Genomic DNA, 26,688 nt, shown 5'->3' on the forward strand with positions numbered 1-26,688 from the left:
CCCAAAAGGACGACTGAACAGGAGACAAGATCCCCAAGTTGAAAGAGGAGGCGTGAGGGAGGGAAAGCAATAGGAGAAGATCCCACACCGGAATAACCAGGGTGGAGGAATGCAGAGAAAAGGAAGAATCTCCCGGAGAAGGCAAAGCAATAAGCACCGCTCTACAGGAAGAGAAGCCACCTGGAGGAAGGTGGCTGCATATTGTAAATCATAAAAGGGTTGCACCAATTGAACACCCTGAATGAAGACCAGCGCCAACTGAAATAAGGCAAACCGGAGAAACCCACCTGGCAAGGTCCTCGCAGAACGGGGAGGATGGGTGGGTGTTAAGGAATCTGCGGCTAGACAACGTCTCTACCAGATACATCGTTACCGAAGGTAAGTAACTCGTACATCTAATAGAGACATCTAGCCACAGATTCCTTAACTTAGAATAGATACCACAGCCATACCCCGGGGGGGGGAAGGTGGGTCTAGAACAGGGGTCTCCAACAAGTAGCTCTGGAGCTACTGGTAGCTCGCCAGTACCTTCAAAGTAGCTCTCAGAAGTGAAGTCAAGCCCAGTATAAAATTCAGAGATTAGGTGCCTATTAAAGAAGGCAGCACTGCTCATCTCAAGACCCTTAGAGTGACGGCCAGCCAAATCTAGGGCAGTAACGCATACTAACACTGTAGTCAGTCTGTATCTGATCTCAATATGACTAAGCCACAAGGAGATTGGCCATGTTGTAGTCCCTGCTTTATCAGTCACAACATGTGTGTGAACAGTGTAAAAGAAGTACGGCAGTAGTAACTGAAGCAGTAATCCGTGATGAACCACCAAATTGTGGGACTGCCGCAGTCAGAGTGAAAATGTGTCAGTTGGGTGCATTATCAGCAAAAGACCTGAGGAGAAGAGGGCTCGATCCAGACCATAGAAAACAAAGACTTATCAGCATTTATGTGTGTCCATATTAAACACTATTGCTTCCTTAAAGCTACCCCTGGTGTCAAGGACCACCAAATGTGTATGACATAATTGGACCGGTTCCTGGCATAATAGTGGCAATGGCATAGTAATGGTCATCCTTTGCTATTTTGGGTATTTGTGGTATACTAGCAGCCATCATTGACATACTAGGAGCATGACTGGCCTACATTTACCTATTCCTGGCATAATAATGGTCATGACTGATATACAGTCTCTGGGTTTTCTTCTGGAAAATTGAGTTTGTTTGCCAACAGTGGAAAGTGGTATTTGATACAAAAATGTGCATTTTCAGAAACAAATGAATGATAATTCAAGCTGGGCTGTGGAGACTTACTGCTGTACTTATGTCCTTTGTGCAGTAGGGCATGTCAAGATTTGGTTGTTACTTCATAAGTCAGGTGGCAGCATATTAATCAACGATTTCACAGCATTTCTGCTGGCACCTGGAATATTTGGGTTGTAACTACGGATAATCCTACTTAGGGTGGTCATAGTGTACTGTAGTCACTATTTAACAGTTATAACATTTGCTAGTAGCTCAGGAAGACTTTCCTTGAGCAGAAGTAGCTCTCACTACAGAAAAGGTTGGAGACCCCTAGTCTAGAAAGTGCCCAAGCACTGAGCCGGCAGCAGAGTGATGGACAATGGGGAAGGCTGTGGCGGAACAGCCAGACAGCAACCCAATTAGCTCGGAAGAGCAAAAGATAACGGGAGGCAAGGCGTCCCAAAAAATGCCAGAATGGTGCTACACCATACCCGTATAAGAATGAGATGTAGAAACGGCACCAGCTATATACCAGACAAAGAGAGAGAGAGAGAGAGAGAGAGAGAGAGAGAGTCCCAAACGAAGGCGGAAGAAGGACCACTCTCAGCTTAATGGCGCACTATGTGGACACCAACCAAAGGAAGGAAGGCTGGCGAAGCTACAGCCAGGAACCAAAGGGCAAGAGGTAGGAACTGAGCAATGTCCTAGAATGACAGGCGGGAACAAGAAACACGCCAAGTGCACACCCAGGCACCAAAGGGGGGACAGGGGCGAACAGTAACAATCTGAAGCACGCTGATGCGGGCCACCACTGAAACATGCACAGAGCCGACAGCCACAGAGACAACAAGGTGGCGTAGCTAAAATAAGCATAGGACTGCCCAACCAGGCTGCTTGAAGACTAAGGTGAGAACTAACTCACGAAATACAGATATGCAGGGTGCAGACCCTAGGACGACTGACATTAGAAGAGCTGTCCCGCAGGCACAGCCGGCATAGTATAGGGTGATACCTAATGAAAGGGGCACATCCGAAGGAAGTGGCAGCAGAGGCACCATAGTACCAATTGGCGTATAAATGTAGGAAAGAATCTCAGAATTCTAGACCACATCCTCCGACTGGGAGTAAAAATCAACACTCGTCCAGAAAGAGAGATATCGTTCAGTATCTGAACACCAAGAAGGAAGCAGTGTAAAGCCGGGGATCCACCCCAGGTAGTGGGACGCAAAAGGGACCCTATTCCCGAAGATGCAGGAAAAGCAACAAACTGCACCTAAGTGTACTGAAAGACACCCTGCCACGTAGACCAAGGGCAATCCTAAGTGCAGCCCTGAAAAGCTCCCTGACCCATGAAGACATAGGACCAGACCTCGCAGCAGCGAAGAAAGGTGGAGATGTATAGGGAAGAGTATCCATGGCAACCTGAATATACATTTTAAGCGTGAAAAACACCATGAAAACCTCCCAAGGAGGAGAATGAGGCATATAAGCAAGACGATCCATGACGTATAGAAGATAGCGCCAAGTCACAACATCGAACACCGTACAACGGCAAGATAAGAGCACCAGGGGACGCATAGAGCTCAAAGGATCTCTAGGCCCACATGACATAAAGCAAAGCTATATAATAGCATACAAGTACCCCACTTGGAGTATGGACACCCCAAACAACGGGGAACATCTCTTAGGGCAAACGACAGTTAGAGGGCCAGACACAACAACCTGTGGAACACTGCCACAGTAGGCTTACTGCCAGCTCAAAACGCATAATGCATCGAAAGGATGCTAAATGAGAGGGTAACCATCCCAGAACATGCGAAAAGAAGAGACTATGCAGAGCCCGACAGGGCAGAGATAGACCGAGCCAAGACACACACTGTATTCAGTGAACAAAGGGCAGCACTAGTGGAGGCGAAGATGTTACGACCCCACGACTCAAGCCATCTGGACTCCCGGGAGGGAGGAAGCATTAACTGAGGCAAGGAAGGGAAGGCAGTTTGCAAAACAAACCCCTGCAAGTCTGGGTGAACAAATAAGCAAACTGGATCATGTGGAGAAGGACGGTGGCGGTCCAAGACAGAACAAGCCACCGGATCACGGGAAACTGCCCGAGCCCAGCTGCCCAAAAGGGCGTCATAAAGAGAAGCTTCAAAGGGCAGAAGCGGCTCCACATTCCCCGACCCATGGTGAAGGACACCAAGCAGAGGGTCCACAGGCAAAGGGACCGAAGGGGGCTGCATGTTTAGAACACGAACGGCCAAGGAGACTACTCTAAGAAACGCCGCACCGGCCTCGGTAGCCCTCCAAGGAGGGGACAGCAACTCATCTGTAGGTGAGGGCTGTAAACTAAGTCTACAAAGACACTGAGGGTGTGACCAATGCCCAAAGAAAGGGAGCCCCATTGACGAATGGGGGTCCTTTTGGGGCTGCTGAGGAGGCGGGGATCCTGCCGGGTCCACAAATTCTAAGGGGGTCACAGGCAAGGATAGATGCGGCGTCGCCGGATGTGAAGGCGACGACAAACTCTCTCCAGAAGCTTCCGGAGAACAGTCAACAACCTGGCGTCGATGCTGCGCCAAAACAACTTCGGTTGGCGCCGACCTTGCCTTATCCGGCGCCGACTCGGCTCCATCCGGCGCTGAGTCGGCCCCATCCGGCGTCGATTGCACGTCCACCACTACAAGCTCTGCTTCCGAAGAAGGGGATGGCGCCGGAGCCGGGGAGGCAAGCCTCCGGCGCCGCACCGACTCAGCCTCAACCACAACAGGCTCCAACTCAGAAGTAAGAAGCGGAGTCGGAGCCGGGAAGGCGAGTTTATGGCGCCGGAACGGTGCCGACCCCGGCCTGCCCGGAAGGCTGAGGTGTGCTCAAAGCAAGGCTTTGAGCACCAGCAACCACCTGCGACACCACAGGGAGCCCCACGGGACTATGCGGCACGGCAGGGGTGCTATGGGTCGTAGAGGGAGACCGCACCCTGACGACACCATATCTCTGTCGTTTCTAGAGGGCAAGGGCTTATTTGGTGCCTGGGGCGAACCCACCGGCAAGTCCGTCGGAGACCCCGTAAGTAGTGGAGGGCCCGAGGACGCCCCAGGGACGGGAGAGGACCCAAGGGAGGCCTGCAGAGCTGCGTCATAGGCCTCCATTTGGGTCCGAGTTGCCCCCGTGCCCGGATACGGCGGATAGGGTAGGGGCGACTCCCTGGGTCGCACGTCCTGAGGGCTCCGGGAACTAGTGCCACCGACAACAGACAGAAGTGAGGTCGAGGACCTCGACGACATGCACCACGACATACCCATAAGGGGCGAACGACGTCTCCGAGCCACAGAGGGCGACCGACACCGCAACTGGAAATCAGAGGGGCCTGCCAGCGATGAGGAGGCCGGAGGATGAGAGGACTCCGACCGGGACAGGCGAGTCGAAGGGAGCTTCATCCGGCGCTCCCGCCGGGACTTCGGCTTGAGGTGTTGGCAGGCGTCGCAATCCGTCGAGGCGTGGTGTTGGCCCAAACATCACATACAGATAAGCTATCGTGCACGACTCACTCCCTGAGTAGCATCTCGGCTACTACAAGGAACTGAGAACAAAAAGCAACGATGCCCATGATATACTTATGACAGGTGCACAAAGTTTATACAACACCTGCACCATCACGGGCAGACTGAAATCACACCTAGTTCCTTGTCTACCACAAGCATTGACCTTAATGCACATTTTACTATTTCCTTGCTTTATTTGCCTTAAATTTTAAAAATCCATACCTCCAGTCTTGTCACTCCATTTGTAAGCATTTTTGTGTGGTTTTGCGAGATAGGTGTACCTGGATTTTTCTATGTAGGCTTGGGAATTTTATTTTCATATTGAAAAAATATATATATTTGCATTTTACTATATCTGACTCAAATCAGTTCAACAACACATTTCCATCTTGAGTGTACAAGCAGAGCTAATGCAAACAACAACCTTCTGGGGGCTGCTTCTTCACCAACCTGCAGCAGAATTTAATATAGCATACTTTCTATCAAGAGATGGTCTTTTGCAATGCTGTGCCCTTCTTTCCTCCAGGGAATCCAATGAAAAACTGATTGCCCAACCGGCTTTCTTTGATATGATCGATATAAAAACCTAGAGCTCTCTTTGGATCCAAATGGTGAATCTGCTCCTCCTCCTGGGCGAGGGAGAGCAAGGAACATCGGAAAGGTGACTGTCTGACAAACGTGAAATGGGGTCACCTCGTTAGGTAGAAAGGAGGCATGCTTTCGCAGAACAAGTCTGCCCTGGTAGACAATAGTGTACGGTGGTTAAACCGAGAGGGCTTGCATTGCAGCTCACTCACCCTCTGGGCTGATGTGATGACCACCAAGAAGACCTTCTAAAGTGCGAGAAGGTGGACAGGATAGTTATGCATGGGTTTGAAGGGGAACACATCAAAAAAGGCAAAACGAAATGTAAGTTCTACTGGGGCTTAATGAAAGGAGAAAGTGGAAATGTGCTGTTAACAGATGGATTTAGGCCCAGATCTCTGTACTAGGGTGAATGTAGGACATTGGTCTGCATTCTGTTCATCAACTGTTGTTTTTGCATTTGTCACCCCGAGTGGGACGGGTATGCCCAGACGTGGGTCTCGTGCTCTCCATGCCACTGGAATCAAGCTATCCTGGCTGAAGAGGGGTGAAACCCCGAAACCGGTCCTAGGATGCTTATTTCCGGTCCAGGGAGGACCTGGCTTGGAAGTTCGGACTGGACTGTTCCCATGAAGCACAGGGTCAAGACTGATTTGCATATGGCTGGGTTCAAACTGGAATGGCATGGTGAGCAAAAAAAACGATGGATTTAGGCCCAGATCTCTGTACTGGGGTGAATGTATGACTTTGTTCTGCATTCTGTCCATCAACTGTTGTTTTTGCATTTGTCACCCGAGTGGGACGGGTATGCCCAGACGTGGGTCCCGTGCTCTCCATGCCACTGGAATCAAGCTATCCTGGCTGAGGGCTGAAACCCCGAAACCGGTTCTAGGATGCTTGTTTCCAGTCCAGGGAGGACATGGCTTGGCAGTTCGGGCTGGACTGTTCCCATGAGGCACAGGGTCAAGACTGATTTGCCTAGCATGAAGATGGAACGTTCCCAGTTAGGGATGCAGGACCGGTCCCGCTGCTGCGACAGGAGATCCTCCAGAAGTTGCAACCTGATCAGACGACAGATGCTCCTGCCCAGGGGTTTGGGCCCACTGGTGTGAGTTGGGCCTATTGGGTCCTGGTTTTTTTAAGGACTCAGAGCAGGAGTGGAATTGGCATAAAGGTTTTCAGGAGTCCCTAATTTTACTCCAATCAGGATGCATCTCCCAGAGAGTCACTTTGGAAACTCCAATGCGCAAGAGACAGTGCACGTTCTTGGCGGTGGTAAACAAATTGAGCAAATGTTCTCCCCATTCTTGGAAGAGTCCTCGCACCACCTCTGGATGTAGACACCATTCGTGGTCTGCAAGGCATCAGTGGCTGAGTTTGTCCACTCTGGGGTTCCGAGATCACACCAGGTGCTGTAAGACTAAGAAAATATCCTGGCGTTCCAGCTACTTTCAGAGGGAGTCAGGTGTGACCTCGACATGTTGATAGTGAACCCCAAAGAGAGTAGAAGATTCACCAAAGTCTGGAGATGGGTGACAACTGCCTGAGGCAAGCTTGCCTTCTGTAGTAAGTCGTCAAAGTAGAGGAAGCTGGGACATCTGACCTCTGAAGATAAGCAGCAACCACCACCATCAGTTTCCTGAACACCAGAGGTGAGGCCGAGGTGGAGCACATCAAATTGGAAATGCGCAGTGCTCAGCTTGAACTGCAGGTAATGCCTGTGAGCCTGCAAGAAGGGAATCTGAAACGCCTTGCAGGTCCAACACTACCATCCCGTCTCCAGGGTAGACAGAATCTAGGCAAGGGTGAGCATTTTAAACCTGTTCTTTCTCAGAAAGGCATTGACCGGGAGAAGGTCTAAAATAGGGAGTAGGCTTACGTCCTTTTTTGGCACCAGAGGGTAGCTGAATTAGCAACCACGACCTATGTCTGGTGTCTACATCCTCTCGAGGGCTACTTTGCCCAAACAAGCCAGCACCTCCTGGCGCAACAAGGACAGATGGTCCTCTGACAGCCAGTGCACTGATTAAGACATGGATGGTGGGCTTTCCAGGAATGAGAGGGTGTAACCACGCAGCACAATTTGAGACACCTACATGTCTGCAATGAATTTCTGCCATTCCGGTAAGAAGTGCTGGATCCTTCCACTTACCAGATGGTGGTGCGCCAAAGAGGGCGTACTAAAGAGGTTTGGGTAGGGCTGCAGCAGGGGGAGCAGAGGGCATACTAAAGAGGTTTGGGTGGGGCTGCAGCAGGGGGAGCAGAGAACTACGCTGCACTGTGTACTTGCTGACCATGAGGTCTGTGGGAGCCTTTGCTATGAAAAGGCTGGGAAGGATGCCGGCCTTGTGGGTATGGTTGGTACTTGCGATTCTGAAGCCCTCTCCAACAGCAACAGAAAGGGGGAAAGGAATGTGGTTGATGTGGAGTGACGGATAATCCAACGGAGCAAGCAGTAACACAACTAATGTAGAGCGCAGCATCCGCTTTGTGAACGAACAGGTGAAAATCATCGATGAGCATGTCTATAAGGCTTACATAGACATTCCCCCAAAAGCCATTTGGCCGCATCCAAGCATGGAGCCTAAGAGCCACTGTAGGGTCCATCACATTGCCATGGGAGTCTGTAGTGTCCAAACCACCGTGGAAGGTGAACTTGGCAGCATCCAGCTTGGCTTGCGTTAGGATTGCTCGAGCCTCCTCTGGAAAGCATAGGTAGTACGTGTGCCGCTGACTTCCACAGAGATTGGGTGTACCTAAAATGCAAGCTGAGTTTCTGACTGCAAGGCTAAACTCATGGAAGAGAAGATAGTCTTCCCCAAGGTTTCTAACCTTTTGGATTCCCTCTCTGGAGGGCTGGTAGGGAAGACAACTAGGGTTACTCAGGTCATTGAGGCCTGCACCACTAAACTCTGGGGGGCGAGCTGCTGCGTGAGAAATGTGGGGTGCCCTGGGGAGGACGTGACAGCGAGCAACCTGATGGTTCATAGGGACCCCAACATAGTCTGTCCCAAGCCTCCAGGAGTACATCTGTGAGGGCTACATTAAATGGGGAACAGAGGCTCTGCACTGGCGTGCCCCGGTTGGAGCACCTCAGTTAAGAGATTTGTCTTAACCTCCACAAACAGGAGAGGGAGACCAAAGGCCTCCAACGCCCTCCTCATAACCATGGAGAAGGACGCTTATGGCCGAGCTGAGTTGGGAAACTAACTCGGAATCTTATGAGGTGTCTAAACCACTGGTGTCACCCAGCTCTTCATACCAGTTGTCCTCTGGAAAGGGTTGGGCTATGTAATCAGGAGAGTCAAAGGCCCCATAGTCAGCATCCTCTTCAAGCAGACCAAAGGATAGAGGATCTGTATCTGGTTTGAAGGGTTGTCATGGTTCAATCAGCGCCAGTCTCGACCTCTGATGGAGTCACCGTGCTGTCTCTGAGCTGGAAAGGACATTAGCTTCCCCTTTGTTGCGCAGCATTGGGAACGTAGGCAACAGCATTGAGGGACCAGTGCCTGGTGCAGGCAGCAGATGGGGCTTGGGCCAGAGTCGGACCAGATCCGGGAGCAGATCCAGAGGGGTCCAATCGGCTTCAGGGAAGGACGGACAAACGGCAGTCCAAATGTGACACCTATCGGCTCCTTGGGGCTAGAAGATTTGAAGCTGACATGAGTCGCTCTGGAAGGCGCGGAGAGGGGGTCGGCACCAGCAGTGGTGAAGGAATGCGGGAAAGGGTCCTGCGCTCCATCCGTGGACTTTGACCACTACTTTTTCTTTTTAGACTTACCAGCAACAATTTTGATTTGGATGATGAACGGTCGCAGGAGTGACAGGACCGAGACGGCCTTCGAGAGCAGGAATAATGTGGGAGCTTGCGTTGCCACTCTGCAAGGAGCTTTAGCGACTGCTCCCAAATCTCCTTTGGGTGCATTGACAAGCAGTCCGGACAGGATTTGGAGTAGTGACTGGACCCCAATCACCAAAGACAGACCAAATGGGGATAAGTCACAGAGATCTATTAGTGGAATTCACAACAAATTGTCAAACTCGTAGGTTTTGGAGGTGATATGCCCCAATCACACTGGAAACTATTTAGAAAAAAGTACCTTAACAAAAGTCGAGAAAATGTTGATCTAATAATGACAGAGGTAGCTCTTCAGATCTGAGACTGTTGGTGCGGAAAGAAAGGAACTGATGTCAGCGTGCTGGGGTGGCGCCTATATAGGCACCATGCATGTCACATCCGGCGCAGACGGTGTTGATGCCACCTACTGGCACGCTGAAGTACTGCTCAAGATTTTCCAGATCCAGTCTGAACACTTGGGAAGTATTTGAAGGTACAGAATCTGCATTTCAGAAGTCTCTTCCATAGGATGGTTTATTGTACCTGTCTAAACCCTGAACTAAGCTGTATGGTCATGGCCATATTCGGGATTACAAATAACCATTAGCATCCATTAGCAAATTAATGTTATTTAGTCAAAACTGGTGTATTGTCAGGTAAGTAAACACCACTTTAAAGTGTAACATAACTAGGTGTAAAACTTAGGTACCATGATTCCAAATGAAAACATTAAGAGCTCACAATGCAAATTGTGACAGTCATAACTGACACAGTGCTGCATGTGGTAAAAAAGGGTCTCCTACATTTGGCATTAACAGGCAGAACTATCACTCTTAACATTCATTCAATATCCAAACTACTTTCCTTATTTTTGACGGTCCCAGAAAACATCCTATTAAAAGTAATATATGGTCTGAAGGATCCATAAGCTATTCTGAAATTGATTGGTGGTCTTAGATTCTCAGATGTACTGAATGTGGTTACTATATGACAGCACCAATGAATACTTTAAGAGATAGGTAAAGAGCCCTGCCCTGAATGTGAAGCTGTAGGATCTGATATAACAGCATTCTTAAACTCTGCTTCAATTCAATATATTTAGTTGCATCTTGAAAAGCGTTGAATAGTACCAGGTGCTGGACGACATATTAACATGTTTGTGTAAATTTGTTCAAAGATATTGGATTAACCAGAATCAGTTAGTCCTTCATATACCAATCACAATCTACCTTAAATTACCAAGTGTGATCCTTTTAAGCCATCGTTAGATAGTAATGATGATAGCTCTTTATAATTACAATGGGCCCCGTTCCTTTACCAAAGCAAATTAAAATCTGAGGTACTCAAATACCATTGTGTTATATCCTCACTGTGTTATTTAATACTACCCAGCCTAGCTGTCTCCTACCTGCTCAGCCAGAGTGAGAGATGGTGACAAAATGTTGGTGTGACTGTGATGAATGGAATGCCTGGGTGCCTGTGTGGATGAGTGGTGACAGTTTGAGATGGGTTGAGCAACAGGGAGGCTGCTCCTGGTGGGGCTGGTGTAATAGCTGGAAATAGAGCTCAAATGGTCTGATGTACATATTACCTGGGACCAATAAAGAAGTCATCAAACCCTACCTAGCTTCCTGTGTCAACCTCTGTGTAAGGACACAACACATTGGTTGCAACATCAGGTTTTTTGCAGGTTCCTGAGAAGGAATGCTTAGATATAATGCGTTCCTTATCCAAGGAGAACATAACTTTGAAGACTGATTTTCACAGATATTCTGCTGCAAACCCAGTCATTAGAGCGCATGGCTGAAGACATAGGGATACATGTAGACATGGCCTTTCTAAGATAAGCTCTAGGTTTTTTTTCCTGGTCCAGTGACATGGTAAGCATTGTTGGGTATTCTGACATATCTCTTTGCGTGATGCCATTACGCAGAGTTTTTGCAATGAAGCTGTTAAAATTCCAACACAATACTAAAACCCTTTACAGCTGTCCTCAAAACTGTTTGGAAAATTAATCTTTTTCCTAGATGCAAACCATGATGAAAATGGTTTGATCAGTATTGTCATCTTCTGAAGGATACTTCTACCTGCAGATTCCTCATTTGTAGAATATTTCCAGATATCTGACTGGATCTGGAAACTTCAGAGCTCTAAGACACAAGTAAATGGTACAGGCTTCAAACTAATGCCGGAAATGATGTCAGATAATCTCACCAAAACCATATAGCACCGACTCCACTGCAACAATGGCAGTTCCTTTTCAGCCATGTCTTTGACGCGGATGAGGAGCTCATTCTCTCTGAGAGCTGATGTGAGCGTTTCCACATAGAAATTCATTTGTTGCAGTGATAGAGTGTCTCCCCTGAAGCATTCAGGCTTTAAGCTTTGTAGGGATTGTGAGCGACAGTTGCTCATTACAAACTCCCATCTGTCTCTGGTGTCTGGGGTAAGATCTTGATGCCAGGTCCTGTCCATAAAGTCTTAGCATGCACCCATGACAAATAAAGAACAAGAGGCTAAACTATGCATCGCTCAGATGCAACATGAAGGGAGAGGCCATTTGAGGTCACGTTCTTTAACATTTTCCAGAAAGAAGAAAAAACAGAATATATGAAAGCATAAAAAAGTCTCTGCGACGCCCTCTGACACCCACAGGATCATAAACCTCGAAGCTGGAGTTGGACACTGGTAGAGTCAGCGCATGCGGCACCACAACGTCGCTACTCTATAACGCCATAGCTGGGGCCGGCCCCAGAGCCACCAGGCTCTAATCTAGCGTGACTCCAGCTTACCCAGACTTTCCAGCATTTTATAATACTATGCACAGCCTTTTTCCCCAAGTGACGTCCCCCTGCTGGTACGCCTTCAGGCTCCATGGAGCCATATGGCATACCAATGTTTATGCCTCTGGCCCTGGCGCCATCCCCGAGACACCTGCTGCTGTTTCAGTTATTTATTTTCCACCGGCGCAAAGGTACGCTGTTCCACCTGGACCACTGGCACTGCGGCCGGTGCCACCTTAGAGATCACCAATGATGGACTTGATGCCACCACTCCCTGCAACTGAGCCTTTGACTCAGCATAAGTCCATGAGGGATGTCCAGAGACTCTTGGAGGAAAATGAGTACTGTCACAAGCAAATGCACCAAATTCAAAGAATCCATGAGCTCTTTAGCTCCGATTCGGACTCTCTTAATCTCTATGAATTAGGGGAGGACATGGAAAAACTAGCTCAATTGGTGGGCATATACTCCGTCAACAGATTAAATAGGTCTACGGAGCTCAATTTTCCTTCAGGCCTTCCAACCCAAAAGTAATGTCTTTCCACTCTGTGGTGAAAAAGCTGCAGAGGTCCTTGATTCGCCACTACCCACTGTGGATGTTAAAATCAAAGTTCTTACAGAGATCCTCAGCACCAACTTCGGAGCCCCTTCTTTCTTTTCAGGATGCGGGTCTGTAGCTCATCCTAGCGGTGTGAGAAAAGACTGCCTCTGCACCAGCAGTGAATAGGTTAGTAGAGAGAATTCATCGGACAGCCCCACTGGAGTTTCCCTTCCTGTTAAATCATTCCGAGATCCTGGTCATCTAAGCATCTTGTTCTTCAGGACAATATCAGGGACTTTCCCGTCGACTAATGCTGGCAGTGAAGTGAAGCGACCAGGGGCTTGGGACTAGAAAGTCTTTTCTTCTGTAAGTATGCTACTGAAATTCCAGAATGCCACCTGCTATCGAGATACACCGAGGCCATACAGGACATGGTCCACTTAGTTACCCTTATGTTCCACAAGACATTGTGGTGGACTTGTCTGAGGCCATCAGGTATAGACAGAACACCTCACACCACATTACCACATCTGATCTTGACACAGGGTATTCAGTGCTGTGTACCATGGGTGTGCCTGGCTTCACACACAGGGTATTTCCTAACATGTAAAGGCCACTCTTCTAGACATTCCTTTTGATGGTGCACATTTATTTGCAGGATTAGAACGCCTTAAGGCCAGCAAGGCTACACCCAGGTCCTTAGGCCACCAGCAGCCTCAAAGACTACAGGCAGTTTGGTTGTTTTCAAAGCTTTTCCAGAGAATTTTCTTTTCGCCAGCACCAGTCTCTCCAGTCACAGGCACAACAGCCCCAAAACTCTCTGGTCAGACAATACAGAGGTAGGTCCAGAGGCAATGCCATCATCCTTCTCATCCTCATGCCCTCCCACAAGGAAAACACACCTAGTGTGTTTCTCCTAGCACACCTAGAGTCAGTGGGAGGCCAGGTATACTCCTTTCTATCAGCTTGGAATGCAATTACTTTGGATCAGTGGGTCCTTCCTAGAAGCTCCTCCCTCCCTTCCCCTCGTCACCTCCTCCTGTCCAAAGACATATCTCCATCTTGTAACAAGAGGCGATAACGCTCCTGCTGAAGGGAGTGGTGTAATTAACATCATATCAGAGCATGAGATGGGGCAACAATGCTATTCACAGTACTTCCTTCACAAGGACAGAAGTCTGTGTCCAATCCTAGACCTCTGGGTCCTGAGCCTCTACGTCCGGAAGGAGAAGTTCAGGATGCTGACTCTAGCTCAGATCCTGGTGGTGTTGGAAACAGAGACTAGATGGTGTAATTCAACTTGCAAGATGAGCACTTCCACATTCCAATTCTACAGTCGCAGCAGAAGTGCCTGTGTTTTGTGGTCGGTCCCACCAATGACAAGTTTGCAGCACTCCCATTTGGTTTGACATCAGCACCTCAAGTCTTCACCAAGGTGATGGTGGTGGTTGCGGCTCATCTCAGATGACTGGTTATTCTAATTTTCCCATGCCGGGGAGACTGACTGTTCAAGGCTCAGTAATCAGTAAGTGTTCTACACAGCATCCTTGGCACAATCATCCAGAACGACAGCTCTAGCTACACTGTGGCCCCTCCTGGCACACAGGGATCGCTAACTTCAGCTTTACACAGGTGAGAGCTTTATCTTCACAGTGGCTGCTCCCCTGGTATACAGGGAGGTCCCTGACTTTAGAGCTCATACAGGTGATGGCCCTAGCTTAATGGTGGCCCCCTCCTTGGCACTCCTTCAGCGCACACACAGGTGAGGATCCTAGCTTTATGGTAGCCCCCTCCTGAAACACTGTGGTCACTGACTTTAGCACCCACACCTGTGACGGCACTAGTTTCACTGGTGGCACCTGTCACACAGGGGTTGCCTATCTCAGGTTGACAGCCCTATCTTTCGCAAGAGTAGGAGTACAGCCCGTAATTTGGAATGGTCCCAACTGGACCAGGGGTCTCACACTTCACGATCCATTCAGCAGGACCCCAGCCTGAACTTGCTCTCTTCAGATGCTCTGCTCCTCCTCACAGGATTTGTTGCTCTTGGCAGGCAAACAGAACGCTGGCGCTCCAGGCTCAGGTCAAGCGGTCTTGAGGCCCTGGGTGATAGCCCCTCACCCAGCAGGGAGACTAGCACACCTTGGCCATAGCCCTGGTTCCAGCAATTAGAAGTCTTGGTGATCTTCTCTCCAGCTGAGCCCAGCTACAGAACAGTGCTATTGGACTACTTGTACGACTCATTCTCCCACCTTTAAAGTCCAAATCCAGACACAGATGTGATTTAGTGTCTGGTCCTTTGATATTCCTGTTGTGAGTATCGACACTGAAGGGCCCTCTCCTCTGCCCTGTCCTACGTCAAAGGCACAGTCTGTCGGTGCCGTCCCCTCCTTCAAGCCGTCCCCTCCTTCATGATTCCCTGGTCCTGAGGTGCCAACATTATCAGACACACAGACCCTGACAATGAGCCCAGTCCCTACTGACCAGTAACTCTTCCGGCAATCAAAGAAAGCTTTGATGCGCACAGAAGATGGTCTGCTCCACTACAGTATGAGTGTTCCATTCGCAGCCCCAAGGAATGTCTGCAATCCAGATCTCCTATCTGGGGGTTGCAGTCCACACCTCCACTAGCCTCTCCATACCATGGGCTTTAAAACATGGAACCCACAGGCCTCCATGTTATGTGCTAGGCACAGGCACACATATATACTAGCAGGCACATGCAAGTATCACACACAGTCAGGAGCTAAACACTCACCATGTAGGCAAATGGCGAGTCAAGTACACAACAGCGGACCTGTACAGGAGTGGGCCTGTAGGCATCACTCAGTGACAAATAAGGTAAAAAGGTATGATCACTACCTAACACTTGACGTGTATGCTTCTACCAGCACGCTTGTGTTACTTAACTAATGATAAGGGCAAGAAGGCCCCTTATGAGGGTAGTGCTTGGTGCACCCCTCCCAGTCTAACAACAGTGCATCACCATGAGACAGGCCTAGGTCATGGCGCTCATGCATGATCCGTGTTCATCCATGACCAAAAATCAATACCAGAGATACAAACATTATTGCAGCCGGATTATACAACAGGTGAGTATCAGAGTACAGAGTATCCACCAAGAAGATCGTTACCGGAGAGGAGAGGATGTGGCCTAACGACTAGGACAGTCAATCTGAAATCTGGGGAACCGGGTTCAAGTCTCAGCAATGACGCTCAACATCCTTTGATTCTAGGCAAATCACTTAATCTCCCCGTGCCTAACAAAACTGAATGCGTCCTTGTGTAACGCAACTGCTGCTCATGTAAAGCGCTCTGATACCGGATGCCTTCGGGTCAAATTTGCGCTATATAAAACTATGAAGAAAAAAACAGTAACTGTTCCTTTTCCGGTAGAAAGACCAAATCCTGTCCTGAAAGTCACTCAACAGAAAATGAGTTCAGAACTGTTGCCAGCCAAGGATGGTAAAATAAGTCTGTGAACTCTATAAACCAGTGGTTCCTTAACTTTTTCGACCCACGGCACCCTTTACCTATTGCCCGTTGGCCATGGCTCCCCACTATGTTACTTTTTTTGGAGGCGGTAAGCCCTAGCTCTAGAGTACTTCTATTTTTCTCCCTGAAAATAATTGGGATGAAGGTATTCTAATCATATACGCTGGGTGTTTCGTATTACTAAGGCGGCGCCTCTAATAAAATATTCCTAGTTACACTTCTTTGCACATAACTTTTTTAGAGAACCCTCTCAAACTTTTTATTCTACTTACAGTACTAGATAGCACCCCTATGAATGTAGGTCCCATTGCCAAAGTGTTTCTGCGCTTGAAGAATATTTCCATGTGCTACCATTTCTACCCATGCCATACGTTCCAAAACTCCCTTCTCAGCAGGGTGACTCGCGATTTTTTAAACAAAATACCGCTTCATGTTAGTGGTCTCCTCCCTAAAATTGCCTCTAATTCAAAGCAAGCCAAACAAATTGCTCTGATTAATTTTTTTTAAACGTCCATCTTTCTTGCTTCCAAATGTTGCCATTATGCTGTATATGGTGTTTTACTTCACTGTGCTCTTGGAGGGAGCAGGCCTGTCTGGAACTGTGTGTGTACTGGAAGAAATGTGTACTGGAAGTACCGATGGTCCAAGCACACATGTCAATACCTAACACATAGTGCATTTAAGAGACAGGACAACTTTACTCTCCTGATAACTTGCAATGGTGTAAAATGGATTTGGAAAAAAACTAAACTATCCATAAGTCTAGCAAAACAAATCAGATGTCTTCTGCTTACTCTAGGAGTGTTGGAACTTGGGGATCCAGTGAAATATGGAGGTCATCTCCCTTGACATGCCATCAATTAAGCACTACGTTTCCAACTTTAGTCATGTCACTAACAAATCATTAACATCACACGTTCAAGTGTAATTAGTTTAACTGAAGCCAACAAACCCTTCAACATTAATTGCAATAAAGTGCTTGGTGCGCTGATCCCCTGGATAGCTTTGATGACACACCAGGGAGCCATGGCGTAAAGATTGAGAACCACTGCTATAAACATTTCATCAAAATGTACGCGCCCCCTTTAAAGAGTGTTCACTATACTATACCCTTCACTGTTGCCCAGGAGAATTTTGTGTGATTTTTACTGCTTTTCAAAATAGTTTAGTGTTCTATGTCACATGCTATCATTGGTGTACAACTTATATTGTTTCACTCTTAAATGTTTTGCTTAAGGAGAGAAGGAATGGATATGACTGATTGAACAATTGAGAAGCTAAACTGTGTTTGAGAAAAATAAGCAATCTCTGCTAGGATTCATTGTAGCTTTGATGTATAGCTAATTTCCTCTTACCGTTTGGCAGCCTCTCGCTGGATCTTCCTAACATCCTGCAACGAAACCGAGCCATCTTCTGCCTTCTCCAAAGGTATCCCCATTTGCTCCGCAAGCCACTCACCTTCGTTCGACAGAATGTATCTAAGCATTGCAAGACATGTAAAATAAACAGAAAAACATTGCGGATCAAATATTGTCATTAGACTTGGTGTGACCTAAAGTTTTCCTGCACTGTAGACCTGCATTCCTAACAAAAGTTATTTGACGGCACGCACATACTGTAGCATAGGACATGGTATGAGACTGAGACCATGTTATCTGATAGAGACTTCAGCTGCAGATTCCTTATCTTAGAATTATCCCCAGGCGTCAGACTAAATCTAAAGAAATGTTTTGGGAGCAGAGCCCCTGCGCCGTGATAGGTGGCTTCGTTTGGCTCCGCGTGGCATTGTCTGTGCCGGAAGTGATGTGTGTGGTGCCTTTATAGGCATCGCACCAGTGAGCTGATGTCAGTTATTTCCTTTCTGCCCCAGTCAGCACAGATCCGGAGAGAGCTACCCCGTGTCATTTTTACTGACCTTTTCTCTGAGTTTTCTAGATCTTTCTCCTGGTGTTGCAGGGATGTCCACTAGGAGAGCTAGCTTCAAGCCCAGCAGCAGCTTTTACCGACAGATGTCGGTGAAGGATCCGCATCTTCTTTGCTTCTGGTGTCTTGACCATGATCATGATGGGAAGACCTGCGCCGACTAGCATTTTATGCATCCCAAGGCCTTGAGGGAGCGGTGCAAGCTCTAACGTGCAAGCCCTATTCCTACAGGCTAGGGCTTGGGGAAGATTAGAAGGGAAGCAGTCACTGGACCAGGAAGAATACCAGCTCCTACAGGCACATGCATCAACCACAAAACCGGTCGCAAACGGGCAGATTCTTAGAATCTGCCCCTTTGCGACCGGTATTTTTGCATTTGGGATGCATCATCCCAAATGCAAAAATCGCAATTTAAGGAATCTCAAAATAGCGATTCCTTAAATAGCGATTGCATTTAAGGAATCCCTAATTGAGATTCCTTAAATGCAATGCATTAAAGTTTAAAAAATAGCGATTTCGCTACTAGCGGGAGCAAATTACCATGAAGCTGGACTTCATGGTAATTTGCTAAAACTTAGAAAAATGCACTTATTTGCATTTTTCTAAGTTTCATGTTGCGCACACACATGCCCTTAGAGCATGTGTGTATGCAACATGTGTGCAGAATTCGAATACATGGGTGCAATAGGGTGTCATTTTGACACCCTTGCACCCTAGAAATTGCGGGAGCAATTTGCGAGTACCTACTGGTACTCGCAAATTGCTCCCGCAATCTCCAATGCATTCCTATGGGCCTGAAGGCCCATAGGAATGAATGGGAAGCCATTCATTAATTGCGACTCGCAATTTGTGAGTCGCAATTAATGAATGTTAAGGAATCGCTATTTTAATAGCGATTCCTACATGCATAGGCTTTTGCGAGTCCTTAATTGCGATTCCTTAATATTCGCAATTAAGGACTCGCAAAAGCTTTTCTTGATGCATGTGCCTGCTAGGGCCCAGCATGGACTGGTGTGACGAATTGGCGGACACCAGAGGACAAGGCACTTACCCAGATACTGGCATGGTCTCTCATCCTACCGTGGCTATGGAGGGAGCCTCTTTTGCTTTGGTGGTGAGAAGGGTGGGCAAAGTCCTGAACCTCAGCCTGCCTTCAGTGACCTTTGACAAGACTAACGTCTTGACAAAGGTGCTCAGCCGGGAGGTACCCCCTCAGAACTTCTTCTTCCATTTAATGGAGTCCTTACAGACGTTCTGCTTGGGACCTGGTCCAAGCCCGGCGCAGGGGCTCCCATGAACAGGACAATTACACGCTGCCATCACCCTACCCTAGAGACCCCAATTTCCTTTTTTTATTTTTCTGAAATCCTTCAGTCCTTCATCTTTCACTCTATCAATCTTATTTCACATCCTCTCTCCTGCTGCGGGCCCGATAAATCCCAAGCAGTGACTGCTTGGGATTTATGGGGCCCGCGGCAAGAGAGAGGATCGCTGTGAAATAAGATTGATAGAGTGAAAGATTTTGAACTTAGTGAAAGGAGGAGGACTGAAGGATTTCAGAAAAATAATAATTGATTATTTTCAAGTGATTATCTTTTGAACATAGTGAAAAGAGGAGTATTGAAGAAATTATGAGAAATAAGAATTGATGGAATTCAAGAGACTTAATAAGGAATTAGGTGTGAGACGTTTCCATTTCAAAGATCAATTTAGATATCTGGTTGCGCGCCGCAAATTTATGACACAAAGTATTCGATGTTTAGAAAAAGAAGAGAATTCTTCTCTCTAAAATACAAGCCCTGATGAAGTCCTAAGGGAAGGCAGAAAGGCTGTTGATCTATAGAAAATGCAACTGTGATCTACAAATCGATTTTGTATTGTCGATTGAAGCAACTCGTTGAAGAATCAGCAAATTTGAAATAAGAAAAAAATAAAAGGTTACTGAAACCTGAAGGAAAGATTTCATGGACTCTATTTTTTGATGTTCCTTCCTAACTGTACTCCCAAATAGAGTGTTGTTGTTCTACCTTAACCACACAAAGAGTTCTGGGTGGACCACCAACTCTTCGTGGGGCATGTTGGGGCCTAGAAGAGGAAGGCTGTATAGAAACACACTATTTCCTGTTGGATTAGACTCTGCATTAAAATCAGCTACGCGCTGGCCAAGAAGCAACCCCCTGATCATTTGCATGGTCATTCATTCAGAACTAAGGCTGCGACCACTGCATTAGCATGAGACGTTATGGTCCTTAACATCTGCCAGACAGCAACATGGGCTTTTCTGCAAACATTCCTCAAGCACTACTGACTGAGGAGCCAGGTCCATCGGGACAGGCACTTTGCCCTTTCAGTCCTGCAGGACTTTTTAGTGTGAGTGTTTCGTAGACCCACCTCTAGGGAGGTACTGCATGGGCATCTATTCTAAAGTTAGGAACCTGCAGCTAGAAGTCTCTATCAGATGCACAAATTACTCCACTTCAGTACCGCCTTATCTGGTAGAGTCTATCTAGCCTCAGATTCCTTACTGAACCATCCTCCCTGCTCTGCGATCAGATTTGTAGGGTCATGGCTGTTTCCCTTTCAGGGCCCTATTTGTCCATACCAATGGTCAGTATTCTTCATGGTTCTGAGCTTCTGGCGTGGAAAGTAATGAATGTAAGGATGCTGAGATAGCAGCTAACTAGGCACCGCGCACATCAATTCCAGCGCGGATGACACCCATGACACCACTCGGAGTCGAACTACACCATTTACCTTCGCGCATGGGTTTTACTCCTGAAAAAATTCCAAATCCAGTCTGATCCATGGGAATAATTCTCAGGTAAGGAATCTGCAGCTAGATAGAGTCTCTGCCAGATAAGGCGTTACCAAAGGTAAATAACTTGTTCAATAAGCCAAGACAACCCACCACATCACTCATTTACCAGCCCCCCCCCCTTCCATTAATACAGTCACCCTGGATGCATAAATGTCACTGATACCACAGGCTAATAATTTCACAAGTCTATAAAACCTCTCTAGCCCACGAGGAATTCTGCACTTGCTATTCCTACCGCAAACAATCAACCTTGTTCTAATTGTGGTGATTTCCAATATCAATTACTCAAATGGAATCTGTTGAGGGCACCCTGCCAAGACAGACGATAGTCAAATTGTCCAGAGTTCTTACACAGAAAGGAATATGCTACTTACCAGTATGCATCTGTACTTGGCATGTACAGCTGCAGATCTACACACTTTTGCATAGATCGCCATCTGGTCTTGGGCCCGGGTGTTTGCAGTTTGATTTTCCTCTTGGAAAGTCTTTGGAAGTCACGAGGTCGGTGACTCCTCCCTTGGTTCGTATTGCGCATGGGCTTCGGCTCCATCCTCAGATTGTTTTTCGCCAGCAGGGAAAGATGGAGCGTAGTAATAACAGTGAAGAAACCCATGTGTGTTGTATCTAAATAAGATAGACTGGAACAGATACAGGTAGCCGGGGAGGCAGGTGGGCGTGTGTAGATCTGCAGCTCTACATGCCAAGAACAGATGCATACTGGTAAGTAGCATATTCCGTTCGAGGCATATGAGCTGCAGATTGCACACTTTTGCATAGACTATATAGCAGTTCCCAACCTTAGCGGCGACCACCGGTATCTGTTGCAGTGGTTTGAAATAGTGTTTTTAGTACAGCCTGGCCCACACTAGCTTGTTGCTTGGTTTGCACATCTACACAGTAATGTTTAGTGAAAGTGTGCGGTGTTGACCATGTAGCTGCCTTGCAGATATCATCTAATGGGATGTTCCCTAGAAAAGCCATAGAAGCCGCTATCTTTCTTGTAGAGTGGGCTTTAGGGGGAACAGATAGCGTGCGTTTTGCTTTGTGGTAGCAAATCTGTATGCATTTTACAATCCACCTAGCTATCCCTGATTTAGAGATGGGGTTGCCTTTATGAGGTGGAGAGAAAGAGACAAACAGTTGCTTTGTCTTTCTGAAAGGTTGTGTTCTCTGGATATAGTAAAGCAAGGCCCTTTTAACATCCAGTGTGTGTAGAGCCCTTTCTGCAACAGTTTGAGGTTGCGAGAAAAAATCGGTAATTCTACCGATTGGTTTAGATGAAAGGCTGAGATGACTTTGTGTAGAAATTTTGGGTTGGTACGGAGGATAACCTTGTTCGGGTGCATTTGGAGAAAAGGTTCTTGTATAGTAAGTGCTTGTATTTCACTGACCCTTCTAAGGGAGGTGAAGGCTACAAAGAAAGCTGTTTTCCAGGTGAGGAATTGCAGTTCGCATTTATGCAAAGGTTCGAAAGGCGGTCCCATTAGCCTTGTGAGCACTATATTTAAGTTCCACACAGGTGAGAGTGGCACTCTGGGGGGAATTATTCGTTTTAGGCCTTCCATGAAGGCTTTAATAGCAGGCACTCTGAAAAGTGATAGGTGCTGTCTGTTTTGTAGGTAAGCGGCAATTGCTGCGAGGTGTAGCCGAATGGATGTATATGCTAGGTTACATCTTTGTAGATGTAGTAAGTAGCATATGATGTGCTGTATGGATGCGTCTAGAGGGTTGATTGTGTTGTTATGGCAATAAACAACAAATCTTTTCCACTTGGCAGCGTAGCAGGCTCTAGTGGTAGGGCGTCTAGCCTCTCTGATAACGTTCATACAGTCGGGGGGAAGGTTAAGGTATCCGAATTCTAGGATCTCAGGAGCCAGTTCGCAAGGTTGAGCTGAGCTGGGTCCAGGTGTCTGATCTCTCCATGGTTCTGGGTTAGGAGGCATGGGGAGAGGTGTAATTTTTGGTGTGGCACTACTGAGAGTTCCAGCAGCGTGGTGTACCACGGTTGTCTGGCCCATGTTGGAGCTACTAGAATGAGTGTGAGGGAGTGCTGTTGTAGCTTTCGCACCACTAATGGAATTAGTGGGAGAGGTGGAAAGGCGTATGCAAATTTGCCTGACCAGTTCATCCATATCGCATTGCCTTTGGACAATGGGTGTGGGTATCTGGCGGCGAAGCTTGGGCATTTTTTGTTTTCGTGAGTGGCGAATAGGTCTATCTTTGGATGCCCCCACATCTGAAAGAACGGGTGAAGAACCTGCGGGTGAAGTTCCCACTCGTGGATCTGCAGCGTCTGTCTGCTGAGCAGATCTGCCATGGTGTTTTGGACTCCTGGGACATGCTGGGCTAGGAGAAAGATGTTGTGTGGAATTGCCCATCTCCATATGCTCTGTGCTAGTTGAGAGAGCTGTGGAGAGTGTGTGCCGCCTTGTTTTTGGATGTAGTACATGGCAGTCATGTTGTGTGTGCGGATAAGGGCTGCCTTGCCTAAAATCTGTGTGTGAAAGGATTTTAGGGCTAGAAAGATTGCCAGTAACTCCAGATGATTGATGTGGAGTAACTTTTGTTGCGGCGTCCATGTGCCCTGCACTGTGAGGTGTAGTAGATGAGCTCCCCAGACGGAGAGCGATGCGTCTGTTGTCAGGATTATTTGTGGAACCGGGTCCAGGAACGGTCGACCTCTGGAAAGATTTGTGGTGTTCCACCACTGCAGAGAGCGATGGGTGCGACCGTCTACCAACACCAGATCTGTCAGTTGCCCCTGGGCCTGGTTCCATTGGCGCGCTAAGCAAACTTGGAGTGGACGCATCTGGAGTCTTGCATGAGGCACTATGAAAATGCAAGAGGCCATCATCCCTATCAGTTGCATAGACACTCTTGCTGGGAGGGAGTGTTGAAGTATGAATTTTTGACACAAAGCCTGAATGCTTACAATCCTGGCCGGATTGGGGTAGGCTATGGCTTTTGAGGTGTCTATGGTGGCACCGAGGTACTGCTTTATGTGGGATGGTGTTAGCTGGGACTTTTGGTGGTTCACCGTGAAGCCTAGTTGGTGAAGTAGTTGGATTGTAGTGGCGGTGTGGTGTACACATTGGTTGTAGGACGCGGCTTTTATCAGCCAGTCGTCCAGATACGGGAAGACGTGAATGTGCTGTCTTCTGAGATGTGCCGCCACTACCGCTAGGCACTTGGTGAATACCCGTGGTGCTGTTGTGACCCCGAATGAGAGCACCTTGAACTGGTAGTGTTGCCCGTCCACTACGAATCTGAGGTACTTTCTGTGGGCATGGTGTACCGGAATGTGAAAGTATGCGTCTTTCAAGTCCAGTGTGGTGAGAAAGTCGTTCTGGGAGAGGAGCGGAAGTACCTGCTGAAGTGTTACTGTAGTGATGATCGTTATCTACCTATGTACAACGCTAAGTTAGCATAACCGCGTTTAATGTTAGTAAGCCATCTTGTTGCTTTTGCTGCTTTTGCACACGACACTGTAGTCGCATGTTATTAGAAGTGAGAAATGCTTACTCGACTTTGCTTCACATGAGAACTGTCTGTTGTTAACATCTTGAACAGTGAATAGCGACCTTGGTCTGTACACAGTGTAACAGAAACAGTCTGGATCGCTAGACGGTGCATGTTGTTGAGTTCAGGTTGATCGGCCCACTAGTTTAGCCATAACATGCACGCAGCTGCAAATACCTGAAAGTCGAATGCTTTTAATATTGCAGTGTTACATGTTTTCAACACATTCGGAAGAAGAGCGTTCCTAGGAGCAGAGCATAGCTGATCCTGTGATGTGAACTCTCTGAGCTGATCTATATGGTATGGGGTTCCCCATTCAAGCCTAGAGACCTTTTATTAGTCTAATAATACTATTAGTGTGTTAGAGAAAGGAAGGTGGCCTAGAGCCACTGTCATTTTAGTATGATTGCTCCTTTCATTTTCTATGGTATTGTAACTATGCTGATGGTTTTGATTTTAATCGTTTATCTGCTAATGTTAGCCAAACTGCTGCAGATTAGGACACGAGGTTTATAAAATAAACTCTTTAAACTTTTCCCGTGTCTCTGTTTATTCTGTTGTGGACTGGTACAAGAATAATTACGAAAAGGTGTTTCTGATTCCCACCATTCCTGAGAAATATACTAAGTCGCTTGTTCTGGGTTGTCTATACATTGGGACCGCCGAGCTAAACCTCGGATAACGAATGGGACACTGATGCTGGCCGGATAGGGGGTTCTGGGTTCTGAGGTGAGTTTTTGGTACACCGCAATTCACTGAGGGCCTGGGTTCCTGCGCATAGTTCTGCGCATAAGCAGAATCCCTGCAACATTACCATGTGAAAATGGTCCGAATGTATGTATGTGTTTAGAGGCCGGAGATCTAAGATAGGTCGTAGAGTCTCGTCTCTTTTTGGTATCAGAAAATATAGGGAGTAGACCCCTACATTTTGCTGATCGTGGGGGACCTGTTCTATTGCGTGTTTTTGTAGGAGGGAGATTACCTCCTGTTTTAGTAACGTGGAATGTTATTGTGACATTGGGCGTTGCCTGGGTGGAATGTTGGGGGGGGGGGGTAGATGTGAGTTCTAGGCAGTACCCTGAACGAATAATTTGGGTCACCCATTTGTCTGATGTGATGGACTCCCAGACGTGAAGGAAATTTTGTAGTCAGCCCCTGACCGGAGTGGGATGGTCTGGAGGGAGCAGGGAAAAGTCACTGGGTAGGCGGTGTGGCAGAGCGGGCGGTATTTGTTTTGCCTCTGCCTTTATTGTTATTGCCTCTATATCCGCCTCTTTGATAACCTTTTGTGAAGGTGGACTGCGGAGGGGAGTTGTAGGACGTGGACGCGCTATCTGAGGAGTAGCCTCTGCCCGTGCCCCGAAAGGAAGAGCGGTGAAAGGAGCGCCTAGGAGGGTGTGACTGGAGGGCTCCCATAGATTTCGCCGTATCTGTGTCTTTCTTCTTCTTCTCGAGGGCCTCATCTATCTTTGGACCGAATAAATGTTCTTGATCAAATGGATGGGCACTTCTTGAATGGAGTTCTTTCCATCAGCCGGGACCGGAGCCTGGATAGGCCCGAAGGCCGCCGTCGATGACTGGAATCGAAGGTGTGTCGAAGAAGAAGGTGATTGAGGAGATCAGTATCTAAACAATACCGTGGAGAGCGAGGATTCCGCTTCGATCGTCGAACTGGAATGTTCGGAACCGGAGCGCGAAGTATTACATCCGAGCCCGATGGTGGTAAAAAACAATCTGAGGATGGAGCCGAAGCCCATGCGCAATACGAACCAAGGGAGGAGTCACCGACCTCGTGACTTCCAAAGACTTTCCAAGAGGAAAAACAAACTGCAAACAGTCGAACTAATAATAATGCAACACTAGCTTTTGGCATTGTAAATGTGTTTGTTTTATAAAATAGATAAAAACGGCATCGTCATGAACAATGCCAATAGCTTAAACTTTTGCAAATGCGAGACCTATTGCATGTCTATTTATTAAACTATTCCGCAGTTTGGTTACTGTAGAAGTCTTCTAAATCATAGTAGGTACCCCACCCACAACCTAAAAGAAGGCCATGTATTATCGTATGGTCGCTCGGGGCCTCACCCATGCAAAACGACAAATAGCAAACCGTTGGATCAAGGAAAGATGGTTCATGACTTATGGTGCAGGAATCTTACGGATTCGTCTCTTATCGAGGAGACTGACATGATTAACGGGTGCAGTGATTCAAAAGTGGATGATGACTTACAAGAGTGAAGGGGCGAGTGACATGAATACTCCGATCACAATCAGTCTAATCAGGAAACACCTTGGTATTGCAAATATAGGTTAACAATGGGTTATACACGTGACTGATTCCCAACAGCACCAATATATGGCAAGGAGCGCTTTCAACACGTCATATGCTTTAACATTTACAAGACTTTC

The 26,688-nt window shown here is 47.4% G+C and overlaps 1 protein-coding gene across 4 annotated transcripts in view; it reads right to left on the minus strand.

Annotated features, from left to right (window-relative positions):
- POLG (DNA polymerase gamma, catalytic subunit) overlaps positions 1 to 26,688 on the minus strand; it is an 862,381-nt gene that overhangs the window by 152,634 nt on the left and 683,059 nt on the right. For all 4 annotated transcript variants that reach the window (XM_085644442.1, XM_085644444.1, XM_085644443.1 and 1 more), the window contains one exon: positions 17,372 to 17,494. In XM_085644442.1, coding sequence (XP_085500568.1) covers positions 17,372 to 17,494 — 123 coding nt within the window. The remainder of the gene's footprint in view (positions 1 to 17,371; positions 17,495 to 26,688) is intronic.

Source organism: Triturus cristatus, chromosome 3_1 (assembly GCF_964204655.1).
Source record: "Triturus cristatus chromosome 3_1, aTriCri1.1, whole genome shotgun sequence".
NCBI lineage: Eukaryota > Metazoa > Chordata > Amphibia > Caudata > Salamandridae > Triturus > Triturus cristatus.